This window comes from Asparagus officinalis, chromosome 9 (assembly GCF_001876935.1).
Source record: "Asparagus officinalis chromosome 9, Aspof.V1, whole genome shotgun sequence".
NCBI lineage: Eukaryota > Viridiplantae > Streptophyta > Magnoliopsida > Asparagales > Asparagaceae > Asparagus > Asparagus officinalis.
The window spans coordinates 31,115,942-31,133,862 of NC_033802.1; the positions used below are offsets into that span (position 1 = coordinate 31,115,942).

General features: G+C 35.1%; 1 protein-coding gene across 1 annotated transcript; it reads right to left on the bottom strand.

The window, feature by feature from the left end:
* LOC109823916 (UV-B-induced protein At3g17800, chloroplastic-like) lies at nucleotides 1-16,241 on the bottom strand. The gene is made up of 3 exons (XM_020390366.1): nucleotides 15,855-16,241; nucleotides 6,606-6,889; nucleotides 1-800 (listed from the first exon to the last, which is right to left on the bottom strand). The coding sequence occupies exons 1-3, from the start codon at nucleotides 16,014-16,016 to the stop codon at nucleotides 92-94; spliced, it is 1,155 nt and encodes a 384-aa protein (XP_020245955.1). The 5' UTR covers nucleotides 16,017-16,241; the 3' UTR covers nucleotides 1-91.

The window sequence follows — 17,921 nt, forward strand, 5'->3', positions numbered from 1 at the left end:
TTAGTTGTGACCAAGAAATTTCACCGTCATATTTAACAAACACCAAAGTTTATGTTACATTGCACTCTTTTTCCGTAACTACATAAATTTTTCAGTTCTCCTTCAATCTGTACACAGAATCAACATATCTTTCCACATCCCATAGAAAAGTCCCAAATGCCAGCGCCTCCATCACCAACCTTCTCAATCCCAAATCTGAAACCGTGATGACCTCACCACCATTACCATCGTATTTGTCAGGATAACCAAATAAAGCTGCGGTGTGTTTCTCAATTAAGTTAGCTGCTTCTTGAGATCTCAGCTTTGCACATAGTTGCAGTGTCTTTGAATCAAAGCTCATCATATAACCCCTTAGCTCATCAGAGTATCTAAGCGCGACCAAATTCTCCTCGTTTTGATTATTTTGAAACAGAGGAGTTGGTAGATTCATTGAAGGAAGACTGAGCTCCAAGTGGTACCTCAAACTGACAGACTTTAGAAAGTAACCATACATTACTGAAGCAGCATAGATCCGACCCAGTTGTAACCTTTTGATTTTAAGTGTGTACATGGTATCCGTGCCTTTCCATCTGAGGATATTTGAAAGATGTTCTCTTATCATTTCTTGGATCTCAGGCCCATGAATAGACTCGAGCTCTTGAACCTTTGATGACCAGATCCCAAGCCTTCCGTCATCGGTACATTTGGAAAGGTTTGGAATCATAGAGACCTTAATTTCATAGAAATTGTGGACGATTAACAAGTACATAACCTCCTCAATGGAAATTTGGCATTCAAGCTCTTTAATTTCTGCTATCCTCCTGGTTTCAAGTTCCAAAAAAGAGAGATAAGGATTGAAGCTTTCAAGTAATGTTCTTTTCTTCTAACATCAAGGAAAAATAATCATGATGTATACATAATTAAGGAGAGAAACCATGTTAAATAATTACACACTAGGTAAAGAAAAATTATGTCCACTGGCTATCAAATGAATCAGACTATTTAATGCCGCCTTCTTTTTTTTTTTTTTTTTTTTTTTTTTATTTTTTTTTTTTTTTTTTGGGGGGGGGGGGGGTTGGTAAGATGAGGATAACTTAGGGTAACTTTGATACGCTAACAATATATTATCAACAAACAGTAATGGGTAAGCTCAGGACTGCCTCCAACTGTGAACCTCTTTCCACATATTCACATGCTAGATATTTGAATTAATGAAAGAATTTAAACAAAATTCTAGGCACAAAGACCAGTGGATGTGGTGAGTGCTATTCCATAGCCCTAGACTCCAAAAGACAATATGAGCATATTCACATTTCGTAAGAGTTTTATTCATTAGAAGCTTCAAATGTTTAAACTATAATTTGGAAAGTTTTTTCAATTGTGGGTACTGTTTCAACACCTAATAGAGCCAAATTGTTAATTGTGGGTTGTTTCAACACCTAATAGAGCCAAATTGTTATAAAACTTGGGCAAAAAAAAAATCTCATATTGCATTTAACACAGAAGATATTATCAAAATGTGTTTTATCCTTGCTATGTTAAGCGTTATTTAACACTTGTTAAATTATGTTAAATTGATGATCAGATTTGGACGCGTGGCAATATCTCCACCGTCTATATTAGTATTAGGTTATCTGACATAAGTTCCCAATTGAATCCCCAACCCCAATTTCACTTGCATGAAAAAACTCCTCTGACCAATTCTCCAGCGCCTCCCTTGTATCCTCCCCTTCCACCTCCTTCTCTCACTCCTTCGACGAAGAAACCTCTCAGTCTCTTCTTCCTCTCGTGCCTTTGATGAAGACGAAGTCTCTCGCTGACGATAAGGCTCTTCTTGTCCTCTATCTCTACTAATGTCAAGGCTCCTCTCTGGTTCCTCCTAGGCTCCCGTCTCTCCTCTCGCTGACGAATAAATCCTAACCCTATCTCCACCTTCAACATCTCTCCAGCTTCTAAATCCAACTCCTTTTGATGAATATGATGTTAGGACTCATGTTTATGAGCCTACTTTTTAATCTAGTTTTGATGATTAACAAACAATTTATAATCTTATTTTCGAGTATTTATGTTTTTCCCAACGTGTATCTAGTTGGGATGAATTTGCGTCTTAACGACGATATTCTAGAGTTGGTGGATATTTGGAATGAAGTCGTCGCGATTCAAGTCAAAGATCCAAGATCGAGCTTCATGCATATCAAGCTTGGGTATAGTATTTTTAAGTTTAGTTGTATACTGTGTGGTTGTACTTAAAGCTCAAATTATTCACATACACACATGTATCGTTTCATATTTTGTGTTTTTTGGATTATAGACTAAATAATACGGTTTTATATCTTTTCTAAAGTCTATCAATCTATTTAAAAGAATCTCAGAACTCGTTTGAAGAAATTTCATCAAAATTGTTTTTCAACAAAACTCGTATTTTGAACTTTTGCAAAACAGCAAGTTTTCACAAATGGGAAATGATATTTCAAAAATTTCTTCTTTAAAATATCTATTCTCATGTATATAAACATTTACCCAAGTTTTACTATTTTGAGAGTTGATTTGTTATTTTTTATTGATTTTAGAAAACCGAGTTTTTCAGCACAATATGTGCTGTGAACAAAATCAGTCGACCGATGCAAATCGACCGGTCGACTGACCAATAGAGTTTTCCAGCGTCTGTTTTTTTTACAGACTTATCAGTCGACTGATCATCTATAATCAGTCGACCGATAATTGTTCATCAGTTGACCGATGATATTCATCAGTCGACCGATAAACAGTCAGATTTCAGTAACGGCTAGTTTTGGGCTATTTTGTTTGTAAGATATTTTAAGTGTGTACATGGTATCCGTGCCTTTCCATCTGAGGATATTTGAAAGATGTTCTCTTATCATTTCTTGGATCTCAGGCCCATGAATAGACTCGAGCTCTTGAACCTTTGATGACCAGATCCCAAGCCTTCCGTCATCGGTACATTTGGAAAGGTTTGGAATCATAGAGACCTTAATTTCATAGAAATTGTGGACGATTAACAAGTACATAACCTCCTCAATGGAAATTTGGCATTCAAGCTCTTTAATTTCTGCTATCCTCCTGGTTTCAAGTTCCAAAAAAGAGAGATAAGGATTGAAGCTTTCAAGTAATGTTCTTTTCTTCTAACATCAAGGAAAAATAATCATGATGTATACATAATTAAGGAGAGAAACCATGTTAAATAATTACACACTAGGTAAAGAAAAATTATGTCCACTGGCTATCAAATGAATCAGACTATTTAATGCACCGCTTCTTTTTTTTTTTTTTTTTTTTTTTTTTTTTGGGGGGGGGGGGGGGGGGGGGGGGGGGTTGGTAAGATGCAGGATAATTAGGGTTAACTGCATACTAACAATATATTATCAACAAACAGTAATGGGTAAGCTCAGGACTGCCTCCAACTGTGAACCTCTTTCCACATATTCACATGCTAGATATTTGAATTAATGAAAGAATTTAAACAAAATTCTAGGCACAAAGACCAGTGGATGTGGTGAGTGCTATTCCATAGCCCTAGACTCCAAAAGACAATATGAGCATATTCACATTTCGTAAGAGTTTTATTCATTAGAAGCTTCAAATGTTTAAACTATAATTTGGAAAGTTTTTTCAATTGTGGGTACTGTTTCAACACCTAATAGAGCCAAATTGTTATAAAACTTGGGCAAAAAAAAAATCTCATATTGCATTTAACACAGAAGATAATATCAAAATGTGTTTTATCCTTGCTATGTTAAGCGTTATTTAACACTTGTTAAATTATGTTAAATTGATGATCAGATTTGGACGCGTGGCAATATCTCCACCGTCTATATTAGTATTAGGTTATCTGACATAAGTTCCCAATTGAATCCCCAACCCCAATTTCACTTGCATGAAAAAACTCCTCTGACCAATTCTCCAGCGCCTCCCTTGTATCCTCCCCTTCCACCTCCTTCTCTCACTCCTTCGACGAAGAAACCTCTCAGTCTCTTCTTCCTCTCGTGCCTTTGATGAAGACGAAGTCTCTCGCTGACGATAAGGCTCTTCTTGTCCTCTATCTCTACTAATGTCAAGGCTCCTCTCTGGTTCCTCCTAGGCTCCCGTCTCTCCTCTCGCTGACGAATAAATCCTAACCCTATCTCCACCTTCAACATCTCTCCAGCTTCTAAATCCAACTCCTTTTGATGAATATGATGTTAGGACTCATGTTTATGAGCCTACTTTTTAATCTAGTTTTGATGATTAACAAACAATTTATAATCTTATTTTCGAGTATTTATGTTTTTCCCAACGTGTATCTAGTTGGGATGAATTTGCGTCTTAACGACGATATTCTAGAGTTGGTGGATATTTGGAATGAAGTCGTCGCGATTCAAGTCAAAGATCCAAGATCGAGCTTCATGCATATCAAGCTTGGGTATAGTATTTTTAAGTTTAGTTGTATACTGTGTGGTTGTACTTAAAGCTCAAATTATTCACATACACACATGTATCGTTTCATATTTTGTGTTTTTTGGATTATAGACTAAATAATACGGTTTTATATCTTTTCTAAAGTCTATCAATCTATTTAAAAGAATCTCAGAACTCGTTTGAAGAAATTTCATCAAAATTGTTTTTCAACAAAACTCGTATTTTGAACTTTTGCAAAACAGCAAGTTTTCACAAATGGGAAATGATATTTCAAAAATTTCTTCTTTAAAATATCTATTCTCATGTATATAAACATTTACCCAAGTTTTACTATTTTGAGAGTTGATTTGTTATTTTTTATTGATTTTAGAAAACCGAGTTTTTCAGCACAATATGTGCTGTGAACAAAATCAGTCGACCGATGCAAATCGACCGGTCGACTGACCAATAGAGTTTTCCAGCGTCTGTTTTTTTTACAGACTTATCAGTCGACTGATCATCTATAATCAGTCGACCGATAATTGTTCATCAGTTGACCGATGATATTCATCAGTCGACCGATAAACAGTCAGATTTCAGTAACGGCTAGTTTTGGGCTATTTTGTTTGTAAGATATATATATAGCCTTCAAGCCTTAGTTCTTCTTATGGATGTTTAATTGAGTTTATACCAGTTTGTTTCAAGTTTATAAGTGTGTTTTTGGTTTGTGCAAAAAGAGTTTCTACAAAGTGGAGAGTCGAAATTTCATTCTTGAGGAGTTTCAACCTCAAAACTTTATCTCTCCTTGTTTAGAGAAGTTTTTTCTAAACTCATTTATCTAGCTTGTTTTTATTTTGATTCTCATATATATTTGCTAGATTTAATTGAGTTTAAATTTTCGTTATTACTCATTGTTTTCCCACACAATCACTTGAGCTTAAGTATTTCACATATTGTATATTTTAGGTTGTGAGAGTGTAACAATTGAGTGAGCTTTCATTTTTGTTCTCATTTGTATTAGAGAACAAAATCATTTATTTGAGCTTATTGTAAGAACACGTTGTAATACACAACGACACTTAGAGGAGTGATTGGGAGAGACCGGGGTCAATTCCAAGATGAGTGGTTTGGTTGTAAAAACCTAGGAAGAAGTAATAATTCCAAGCACTTGATAAATGTGATACGGGTAGGCCAACACTTAAGAGGCGTGTATTGTGGGATTGACAACGTGTAGATTGTAAAAGTTTTCGGTGAGCTTTGAAAACCGATTATGTAGTGATTTTGAGATAGTGGAGAATCTCCTCGAGGTGAGGAGCGGAGACGTAGGTCGAGTGTTAGACCGAACTCCGTGATCATATTGCTTGTTTGTGTTTGGTATTGACGCACTTATTCTTGTGTACATTTTCATATCGCCTATTGTCTCATAGTTTATATCGTCTATTGTTTATTATTTATCCTTACATATCTCATTGTACATCATATTGCTAGGATATTCTTTAATAAGTTTTAATTTGACATTAATATTGGATTAGATTAGCAAATATCTTATTCACCCCGCCTTTAGGGTACTTTCATATGAAGCCTTCTAACTCCCAATTCTCGTAACTCTTTCAATCCTCCTCCATGCTTGAAAATTTTGATTTTTCTAATTATTAAAGTCATTATGAATAGTTTGTATTTATGAAATATCTAAATAACTAATATACAAAATAAATTACGTTATGTGTTATGTTATTTTTTTTTGCGTTTTTCCCCCTTAAACCTTAACAGAAGGTATAACGTTTGGTAATGTGTTATTGTTATTTTTAACATTGATAAGGACTTAGCTTGATTTATTCATTCAAAATGGGTATGACCCATACCAAGCAGCCAGAGGTAAAACCAAACACCCACCTAAACTTCAAGGACATCCATAAAAGATGGTAGCAAGTTGAAATTGTTTATGCAAACAGAGGAGCCAGTATATAGGAGGAGCTAATGATTGCAAGACATTCAGACTAATTCATAGACTAAGATGTCAAAGTCAAGAAATTGTTCATGAAAATAAAAGTTCCCCTAGCCCACTAAAACATTTAGGAGTATTTTATAGAACTTTAATATCAAACAGGAGAGGTGGTGACCTGCAAAAAAGAACTTGCTGAAAACTTTTAATAGCATCTATAATCATGAAAAAGGCAACCTCGACATTAGCAAACTATTGACAAGACAAAAGGTTAGAAATCTCTACTGACCCATGAAGGCATGATTCTGAGGAGCCTGCACTGTGTTCCAAGCGCGCCAAGGCATTATCCCTATCTGTAGCCAATTCCTTCAGCTGCTCTGATGCAGCAACTGAGAAAATATGAGGATGATTCTTCAAAATACCACACAAGAATTTCCCTTCAGGCGTCTGTGGTTCAAGTGGTGTACCTACACTTCTTGATGCATAATCATTAGACTCTGCACAGGCAGTTGTAACCAGTGATGGAGCTCTTGCACAAGCAAAGCTATTACCATGGCAGAATTCAGAAAGACACTGAACAATAAAAAATATTTAGGATTTTGAAGATCACATATAAAATAGCAAACAAAAAAAAACGAAAACGAAAGAAAAAAGGGTTATGTCCACCGTCCAAGTTCTATATGCTCCATAGTATACACATAAGCAAAAAAATGATATTTGTTAATTATTTCTCTATAATAAGTCATTTTTATATGTTTCCCCCCTGATATTGCTCTCTTCTTTCTTTGGTCAATGAAATAATACTTTCCATTTACTAGTTGAACATTATATGTACATCTCTATAATCCGGGCATACTAGAGTAAAACTCTCAATTGCTATAACAGTCTAACTAAAAACAAAACGATAATAAAACTCTCAATTTCTATAACAGTCTACTAAAAACAAAACAAAAAAACTTACTTATCCTAATGTTGCTATCCACTCCCTAAACTTAGAAGAAATATTATAGCATTTCTATGCCATATTGTTAGCACTGAATCCTTAATTCTCTTGATGACCCTTTCTGGAGTTGAAGTTTTATAAGCATGCAACCTGGTATTCCTCTCCAACCAAATCCCACAGACAGAGGCAGATAGTGCCAGTCGTTTAACATCAGCAGCATAATTCCTCCTGTACATGCTCTGAGTAAAGATATGGAAAAACAAACTCCATCTACAACATCTAATCCTGAAACAATTTCAACCCATGATATAATTCCACATTTCAGACGGAAGCACAAAATCAAAGAACAAATATTCTTGAGTTTCAGTAGCATTAGAACATATGCAACAGGAGTCAATAACTAAAGTCTCCATTCTGCATAATCTTCTTGAGTGAGCAATCTTGCTAGAGCAATCAACCAAAGTATAAAAGAGTTCTTTGGTATGTTGAGTTTACCTCATGTAGTATTATGCCATTGAACCCTTTGCCTTGCTAGAATAATATCATGATAGGCCCTAGACAATAAATTTCCCTCCTGCACTCCAGTGCTGTTGTTTATCAATCAGCTCAACACTGGAACCAAAAATACCATTTGCTTTATCTCTAGCATTCAAGGTTTGTTTCCAGGCCCATGTATCATTAAATCCTTTCTGAACAGCCCAAGTATCATCTCTTTATTGGTAATTGTCATGAATCCATTTCATCCATAACAATTCTTGTTGTTAGGACCATGTTCGTATGTGTCTGTACAATTGACTTAGTTTGATGAATAACAAAACTTCGGTCCAATATGTGTTTTGAGATGTTGTATACAGGTTATATGAAGTTAAAATCAAGTTCAGAATTGAAAGCGTAAGAAATAAGTCAAAATCAGCAAAACAAGGCATTATTCATCAATGAGGGGTTCAAGCTCATTGATGAGTATGAGGTCAACAGAGAGCAAAATTGATTATAGGGTCTAGATTATCGATGGGACAACCCGCTCATCGATGGGCCTGGAGCTGTGCTCATCGATGAGCCAACCCACTCATCGATGAGTGGCATTAGGTTTTAGAATTATATTTTGATCTGTATTCTCTCTAAACCATTCGTTACTGAGGCTATATAGGCTCATTCCTCTCTCTTTTTATCAGAGATTCCTAACTTATTTCAGAGCTAAAAAGATAGAGGAAGAAAGAGAGCTAGGGTTTCAACTTTGGTGATTAATTTTGCTCAGGCTTCTCAGAAAGCATCATCGGCATCGTTCTTCATCATCTGATCATCAACCTTCAAGGAGTGTTGGCCTTGGACTTCAAAATCATCGTCATTCTTCTAGATTTCCATAATAAATCAATTAGAGAACGATCTCAATCAAAAAAGACTATAAGATCTTTCCCATTATGCATAATTAATACATGTTACTTTGTTTTAAACTTGCTTTTACGGCATACTCAAGTCAGTGCAATTTGAGGGATTACGACATACTCAAGCCCAGATGAATTGAGAGTTTGCGGTGCACTCAAGCCAGGGTTAATTGAAAGATTAGACGCTAGCTAGGGTCAAGGTCACTCGTGTGTCAAGAGTTAGGTTAGACGACTAGTTTTAGTGAAATTAGAGTTTCAGTCTTTTGAGCCTACTGAATCGGGTATGGAATTTAGGTAATTTCACATGGTGAGGAAGTCCCTTCACGAGAAAGAAGTGTGGATGTAGGATTGTTATCTAAACCACTATAAAAATCTTGTAATCTAGCTGCATTTTTATTTGCTGTTTGTTTATTGCTTATTGTGTTCGAATTGTCATATTTCTGCTACATTATATGTGATATTCGAAACATTATAAGCAATCCTATTCACCCCCTCTAAACTCGCATCTTAGATCCTATTACTTTCCTCGTATGAATATCTCATAACATTTTACAAGATGATGCAGTACTCCAATAAACTGAGGAAAAAATCCCCAATCGTGCATGCTTGTTATCATTACAAATAACATTCTAAGCAACCATGTTGGAGTCATGAGAACACCCCCAAAGAAAGCTTCCACAAATTTCATCCACTCTCTTGAGGCATTATTTGGTAGAACAAAATTAGTAGACCAGGATACTTAAACACCTAATACTATCTTGATCAATTGTAGCCTCCCATTATAAGAGAGTTTCTAAGCTCGCCAACCCTGAATATGAGCAGTTATCTTAGTGATGAGAGCATTACAGTCACTATATGAGTCTCTTACACATCAGTGAGTTTGGCGGATCTCTCTAGCCTCTTGACTAACCCTATCAAAGGACATGGAAGACTTTGAAGGGTTAGTATTAAGACTAGAGACCCTGCTGAAGAAGTTTAAACATTTTTCAAGGCACTTCATAGAACCCATACCAGCCTTTTCAAACATTAGAAGATCATCAACAAAGATTGTGTGGTTCAATGGAGCACATTTAGGATTATATTTAAAAATCCCATTCTGAACAACTTTTAATTTCCTTGATAGGTATTTCATACCAATAACAAAGAAGGAGAGATTACATCTCCTATTCTCAAACCTCTTTTCCCTTGAAATTACCCATGAAATGAGCCATTGAAAACTATAGTAAATTTATGACTAGATACACATGTCATTATCCTCGCTACCATTTTAATAGGAAAACCCAAACTTGAGAGCATTAGCTTGATGAACCTCAAATTAATAGTATCATACGCCTTTTTTATAGCAATAATTATCATCGCATTAGGAGATATAACTTTCCTACTATAATGTTTTACTAAATCATGAGCTAGTAGAGAATTATTGGTGATAATTCTACCCTTGATAAAAGCACTCTAAGCATTAGAAATGAGGGAGCCAAGAACTAATAGCATTCTAGAAGCCAATAGCTTAGAGATGGCTCTAGAAATGAAATTACAGCAGGACATTGGTCTGAATCAGAGGCTAATCAAGGATAAGGCACTTTAGGAATACGAGTAATTGTAGTTGAATTAACCTGACCAAGGATTTTACCTATGTCGAAAAACTCATGCACTGCTCACATCAAGTCATGTCCCAAAATATGCCAACTTTTCTTTAAAAAGTGAGCAGAATAATCATCAGGTCTAGTGGCCTTTTCATAAGCAATAGAAAAAGCGGACTTCTTTATCTCCTCATCCGTAGCAAACTAATTTAGCAACTGAACTTTATCCTCAAATAGGCAAGGCCTTGCTTAAATAATATCATCATCAGGTGAATCAAGATCTAGCGTAGCAGTACCCATAAGACCAGTATAGAAGTTAAGGATTTCTACTACGATAAGCTTATTATCTGTTAACCTCGCCTATTGATCATTATGTAAAGTATATTGGTGAAGTGCCTTCTATGTTGCATTGCAGAATGGAAAATCTTGATATTTCTTACTCCGTGTATATTCCCTTGAACTCTAGAAATCTGCTTATAAGAAGATATTTTGCATTTAATAATTTCTCATATTTTGCCAATAGGATTTTTTCTTGAGAGATAAGCTCAGCAACTTGAAGGTTTGTTAGTAATTTGCACTGGACATCCTGCAAAAACTTATTGACTCTAATAACCTGCCCACTTATATGGCCAAAGTGTATGGTATTAAGCTCCTTCATTTTGTCCATTATAGTTTCTAACTTAGTCACCACACTACATATTTTACACCTCAACTACTTTTCAAGTCTCTACAACCAAATCTAGAAATTTAGGATGATCATCCCTAATCTAAAAGTATCTGAAATGCTTTTTACCCTTCCATATCCTCTTTATAAATTGATATACAACCAAGTGAGTGATCAGAGAAGCCAGAATGAAGAAACTTCACATTACTAGAATACTTATGAATCCATGCTTCATTGACCATTGTTCTATCTATTTTTCTCCATATTCTGATTCCATCCTCTTGCCTATTAGACTAACTGAAAGTCTGAAACAGCACTAAGACTGACTACGGTGTTTGATTTGGCAAGTAACAATGCAATTTTGAAACTCTCTAGTCTCATAATCAGCAACAGTTTCTCCTCCTGCTCTATCATCTTCACTTAGAAGTCCCCACAGACTAACCATGGTAAATTTAACTATCCACCCAATGAATTAACTCTTCCCATGGAGGTTTCCTCCTTTCAAGCAAATTAAAAGCATAAACAAAAGCCACACAGTGAAACTTATCACAATATGGTCATCAGCAAAGAGTAGGACATCATGCAAATATTGAGTTTCCTTACAAATTTATTTACTCGTGTAAATTATACTTGTTTAAGATTAATAATGACAATAAGAATCTCAAAATCCACTTATGAATCTTCCATTCAATAATAAGTAATTATCTGAATTCTGCTCGCATAGTTTTTAGGGAACACAATTTTCTAGTAGTATTATTATTTTAGGTATGAGGTTTAAGTCTCAACTATTTTTTAGTATAAGGACAATGATTAACATTTTTTGCTATAATATTTGCTTACACTAATCAAGGATTTGTGTTTAAATCTTTGTAGAAAAATTGATGTAATATTTGTAATAATTCCAAACTATTATTGGTTCTTTTTGTATATCAATAGTATTTATAACAATAGTTTTTTTCAAGTAGTTTTTGTAGCTATCAATTTGTACATTTTTTACATGTATTAAATTTAATTTCTTGTGGGCTTTGTGCTTTTAGTATTCACCATAAACCAAATTTATTTAAATATATAATTTGTGATTGGTTTTCATCCTGCGAGAAGTTATACTCTAATCCTAATCCATGATGAAGCACAAACATTATTTTTTATGCATTTAGCTCTGATCTATTTCTAAATGTTAAATATATCACTTTGTACATGTATCGGTATCAATTCGATTCAATTCTTGTTGTTAGAAAATAAGTAGTTTGCATATATCCAGGTTACAATGGTATTCTAGTTAGATCTATCTAAAAAAGAAATTTGATTATAAAGTAAATTCGTAAATTTGTTTAAAAGCCAATAAACTGTGGGAAAACATTACCAAATTAGATATGAGCTTTTAGAATTAACAATGACAACAACAAATATTACAATATTTCAAATATATAACTATATAAATTCCATACTTGTATCGGTTATACTTTCTAAACCTTATAAGCATTCATTATCTTTCATTAAAAAGGCTAAACAAGCAAAGGTAGAAGTATGAATAATTATTCGTTGTTTGTCACAAATATATCCATATTCCGCATAGAGATAAATAGATAATTACTCCCTCGGCTCTAGAATTTTGTGCATCCTCTCGGAATGAGCTCATAAGGGTGATGCCGCAGTGGTCTCTCTTGGCACTCTTGACCTCTAATAGTTCAGTCAAATAGTGCCCAAATATTAGAAAACTAATGAGAAACAAGCAGAGACCATGAGTTTTTCTAAGTCATTGTCATATGTAATCAAAATTTGAAGTTTGATATGAGGTGTAGGAAGTGAGAAATGGTAAACTTAAAGAGGAATTAAGAAAAAAATATTTCTAAAACTACTAGACATGAAAAAAAAGCTATACAAAGAGAATAGGAGGGAAGAGAGACACTTTCAAAATGTCAAAAAATATTATATCTCCTCTTCCATGGTGTTTCATTGTATCTCTTGTCAGCATATCTTGAGTAAATCCTTTCCTAAAGAGGAAATAACACACTGATAAAATAGATCACATGTCACAAAACGCGACTTTCTATAGTATATGGAGTTGCATACACTATTGAGGGTCTCTTTCTTAGGAGGGTCATCTACATGTTTCATCTATAACCTTATTATTGCTCAAGGGTTTTATTGCAAGGACATATAGTCTTATATGATCATCATGAAATGGTTGAAATAGTGTTTATTAATAAATGATTTTTCTAACTTTTATGTACTTAAAGGTAAATGTTCCTAGAAAGGTACCCCTCTTGTCAAAGGAGTAAAGAAAGTTTACATAAAGTGAAACATATCACAATATTATCACTAGAAAAGGGTTGAACTTCATGCAAACATTCAGTTCACCCATCAAATTTATTTGCTCGTATAAAGTATAACTGTTTACAATTAATAATAACAAAAACAATCTCAAGTTCCACTTACATATCTCTCATGTAAACTAAGTAATTCTCTAAATCTTACTTGAGAAATTTTGAGCGAACACAACTTTCTATTAATAGCCTAATTATGGTTATGAGGTTAAAGTCTTAGCTATTTTTTACTACAAGGATAATGAACCATTTTTTCTTCATTTGTTTCGCATCAAGAATTTGTGTTTAGATATTCGTACAAAAATTTGATGTGGTATGATAGTAGCACTCTTTATATTAGTTTCTCTTTTCTATATGATTAATTCTTATGATACAATCATTTTTTCGAGAATATTTTAGTAGATATCTGTTCCGACATTTGCATGTATTGAAATTAAGCTTTTGTAGGTGTTGTGCTATCAATTCTGATCACTAACCTACTTTAGCCAAATAAATAGCTTGTATCTATTCTCATCCTAGGCAAGTTATATTTTATCCTTTACCCAATCTGAGGCGCAGATCTTCTTTTTTTATGTTTTTCTTAGCTTTGTTGCACTTTTAAATATTAAAATATATTACTTCGTGTATATATTGATGTATATTCTTTTCGATACTTGTAATAAAAACATGAGTAACTTGCATAAAACTAGGATAACTCTTTGAACAATTTTATGGATAGATCCATGAATGAAATTTGATTAAAGTGAAGTTTTAAAATTTTCTAAGTATTAATTGTGGGTAGACCCTTATACTATAGCCCAATTGTGAATAGACCCCCTAAGTGAACTCTTTTGACTCTTTACAAGTAAAAAAATTCACTCAGTTTCTTTGCATTTGTGCAAATAGTAGAAAGTAATGCTTTGATTAGTTGTTGCTTGTTAGTTTATGTTTGAGTCTGTATGAGTGTTTAAAGTAAATGTGGTAGTTGGGCTATGTGGGAGTCACATGTTTGTAGTTGGTAGGAAGTGTCACATGGATGGCTACGATGTAATCCCCAATTGAGTTAGGATTAAATTGGTTTCTCATTGTAATTTTCCTATATGGAGAAATAGAAAAACAATTTCTTCCTCAATTTCTCTAAACTCTCATCACCTTCACCAACCTCTCTACCAAATACCAATCATCCAAATCTCTCATTGTGGGCTTAATCAAAGTGAATTGGTATTAGAGCTTAGGTGGATCATCTTCATTGGGTTTGAGCAAAGGAGTGTAAAAGAACCCCTTCAAGAAGAAGAGGCCCTAGAAAGGGAGTTTGATGCCAGTTCCAATACTATGGGTATGAATAACAATATACCCTCTATTCCTATTTCGATGGTGCAAATTATGATTACCGGAGCATCAAGATGAAAACCCTATTCATCTCATAGAGATTTAGGATTTGCTAGAGAAAGATTGAGGAACCCACCGCATCAACAACTTCAACCCATAACGAAAAGGAGAACAAGAAGAAAGATGCAAAGCCTTGTTGTGAATCCAACAAGCGATGTCGGAGAAGATTTTTTCCAAGGTGATCATCCTGATAAATTGTTCCTCTAATCGAGCAAAGTGATCATCTAGAAAGGACTCACAAACAGAGATTGCGACACTGAGTATAGAATCGATAGCATTGTCATGCTCTGACACAAATTACCAAGTCTTACTACAATTTATTTTTCCTTTACCTCTCGCCATAACGATTTTAAGAAGTACTTTGTTTAGGAATTTTTGAGGAATTTCATTAGAATTTCAAATCTTGCAATTTCCATCTCTTGTTGATTTTATATAGGGTCAGCTGCACACTCCGCTAGCAGACAAAATGTCAGATAGCCAGAAGAGCTCATTCGGTTAGGGATTAGTTGGTTGTAACACCCTAATTGCAGCATAACATTAGCGGTAACTATAAATGGCAGTTTATCGTGGGAGTTACTCAGACAGACATTCATGTTTGGTTTCTCTCCTGCATATAAGATAGATGTCTGTGGTCAGCGTGACCACCCAATTTGCTAATTCCATTCATCTTTCAACACCAATCCAACTGAGCATTTGTCACTCTCCAAGCCTGCAAGCTCGTTGGTGCAATGTAAGCCTTAGGACAGACTGAGTGCAATGCGTTATCAAGTTTGGTTCAAACCGCTGTCATTTTTTTCCCTAGCCATTGACATTAGATTCCATGACCTACTTATCAACTCATCCATCCTTTTGTAAATTACCGACGTGGGACAATGAATGGGACAGCACAGTATTAATCTGTGTACTGATATATTCTGACATCAATGGTTTCTGCCCAGGTTGAATTTTAACAAGGCGTAGCCCGGAAAATTTTCTCTTCCTTAAGATCCAACGTGTGAATTGGAGTGGTCGCTTCCATCTAGAATACCAAAAAAACTTCCTAACATTTCTTAATTTTCCTTACAACTGATAAGCTACTACTATTTTAAATTCCTACCATTTCCAAAGCAACTACGAACAATTGCATCAAATAGCCCCGATATCATGATTCTAAACCAGCAATCAGAAATAAAGTTCTCCATTTCAAATTTAGTTTAATAAGAAAATAGAATCATAAAAGAGCTCCTTAAAACATCGCAAAGAGAAATTTTACGGGATGAAAATAGGAAAAGAACCTGAAATCCCAAAGGTGGAGGATGAAAGGGGCCCAAAGATTCGAACTTTCTGAAAGACGATCGGTGCTGGAATCGAAACCCTGCACCTTGAGATCTCACCGCAGACGCCGACTTAGCGCAGATGGGGCTGGCTTTGAGGCTGAATTGGGCACAGCAATCCATCAATCCAAAACCCTAATCAGATAGATGTTCTTTGTTTTTCTCTAGTCGCTTCTCCGAAATGATGAAGTAAACCTTAGTAACCTTGTTTATCTTTGGTTTGACGAGAATGAAAACGCCAGCCGAGTCAGACGGAGATAAGAGAACGTTGCTGACTCACCTCATCCACAACCACATTCGCCTGCTGCCACCACGGACCCAAATCTTAAAACAAGTTCGATGCTCTTGTCCATGGTAATTTTTTGAGGTTTTTTTCCCTTTGGATTGGAAACCAATCTTATATTTATGGTCAATTTATAGAAATCATTTTATATTTTTCAACCTATATCAACATTATTTATAAGATTTATTTTTCTCCCAGTCAACCAATTGACTTCATATTACTTATTAGGGAAAAATGTTTCAAGGCCCCTAAAAAAGAAATGGGATGTGGCCTAGCCCCACCAATTATCTTCCTTAGCCTTCAGCCCCCAAAAATAGTGAAAATTGTGGCCCAGACCCAAAAGCCCATACGTATACATCTAGTGGGTGTATTTTGTTGCTACCTGCCTAAAATGCCCTCATCTCTCTCACAAAAAACCGTCTGAATGGGTTCTCTTGTTCCCTGATCTCTCCCAACGCATTTTTGGCGAAGCGACGGGGGAAAGCGGGGGGAAAAAGCGTGGGCTCCCGCCATTACTGTCTGCTTCATCATCCTTTGTTATAAATTGGTTAGTTTTATCTCTCACTCTCTCATTAATGAAATTAGGGTTTTTTTCTTCAACTGTCAACAACCCTTTTGCACCTGAAATCCCCTCAATTACTCCTCAACTCCTCATAATTGCCTTCATAACTGTCCTCATAACTTTCAACCACCCCTAATGGCCGCCAATGACTTGATTTGCATAGTGTCTTTAGGCGAGAATGCCATATTCGTGAAGCTAAGTTCGACAACAAGCTTTTATGAACTCCAATTTGATGTGTGTGAAAGATTGAAAGTACCTAAAGAAGTTTTATCCTTTATATTTAAATCTGAGAGGCACCCCAACCTCAGTTTTTCAGTTGACAACGATGATGATTTGAAGTGCATGTTGGATCACAATCGAAATATTGGTTGTACGGAGATTCACATGCAAGCTGCTGTTAATGTAGAGTTTTCCACTTCAAGGAAAAATCAGATTAGGGAAATGTAAGTAATTAATGAACTCTTTATAACATTGGGTTTTGTGTGATGTAAACATTGTTATTTTTTTCTTCAACTTTCAACCATCCCTTATGGGCATTAAATCCCTCAATGTAAGTTATTATTGATTTGTAAGTAAACAATGAACTCTGTCAGGAACAGGTCTATGTGTGATGATAAGCCAATTGTGATTTCAGGTTTCGATGCTAACTTGGGAAAAAATAGTTGTCATCTCTGATGGTTAGATGTTAACTCTTCATCTTATAGGTTAATTTTCCAAGAGATATGTTAACCTTTACATGAACATGTTAATTGTCGTGGGAACATGGTTAATTTTACACCCAGTTAGTTAACTTTTGTTGTACTATGTTAAGGTTTACGGAAAATGGTTAATTTTACACCCAGTTAGTTAACTTTTGTTGTACTATGTTACCTTTGGTCCTACTGCTGTTAACTTAAATTATCAGAAGATAATATAACATATTGTGCATGATATCTCACTGGTTGATTAATTTGTGCAGTAGTGATGCCTCTTTGAATGAAGAATATAGTCGTCCTCCTCCAGAAAATGCATCCAATTCAGAGAGAATCCAAAATAATTTCCCGTCTGGTGAGATTGTAATGAGAGCTGATGATATTCTCAACAACACTTCCAGCATTCCTCAATGGTGGCACACAGCATTAACTAAAAAGGGGCAACAATTTGAGACTGTAAACGAATTGAGACTAGCTTTGCAGTACTATTC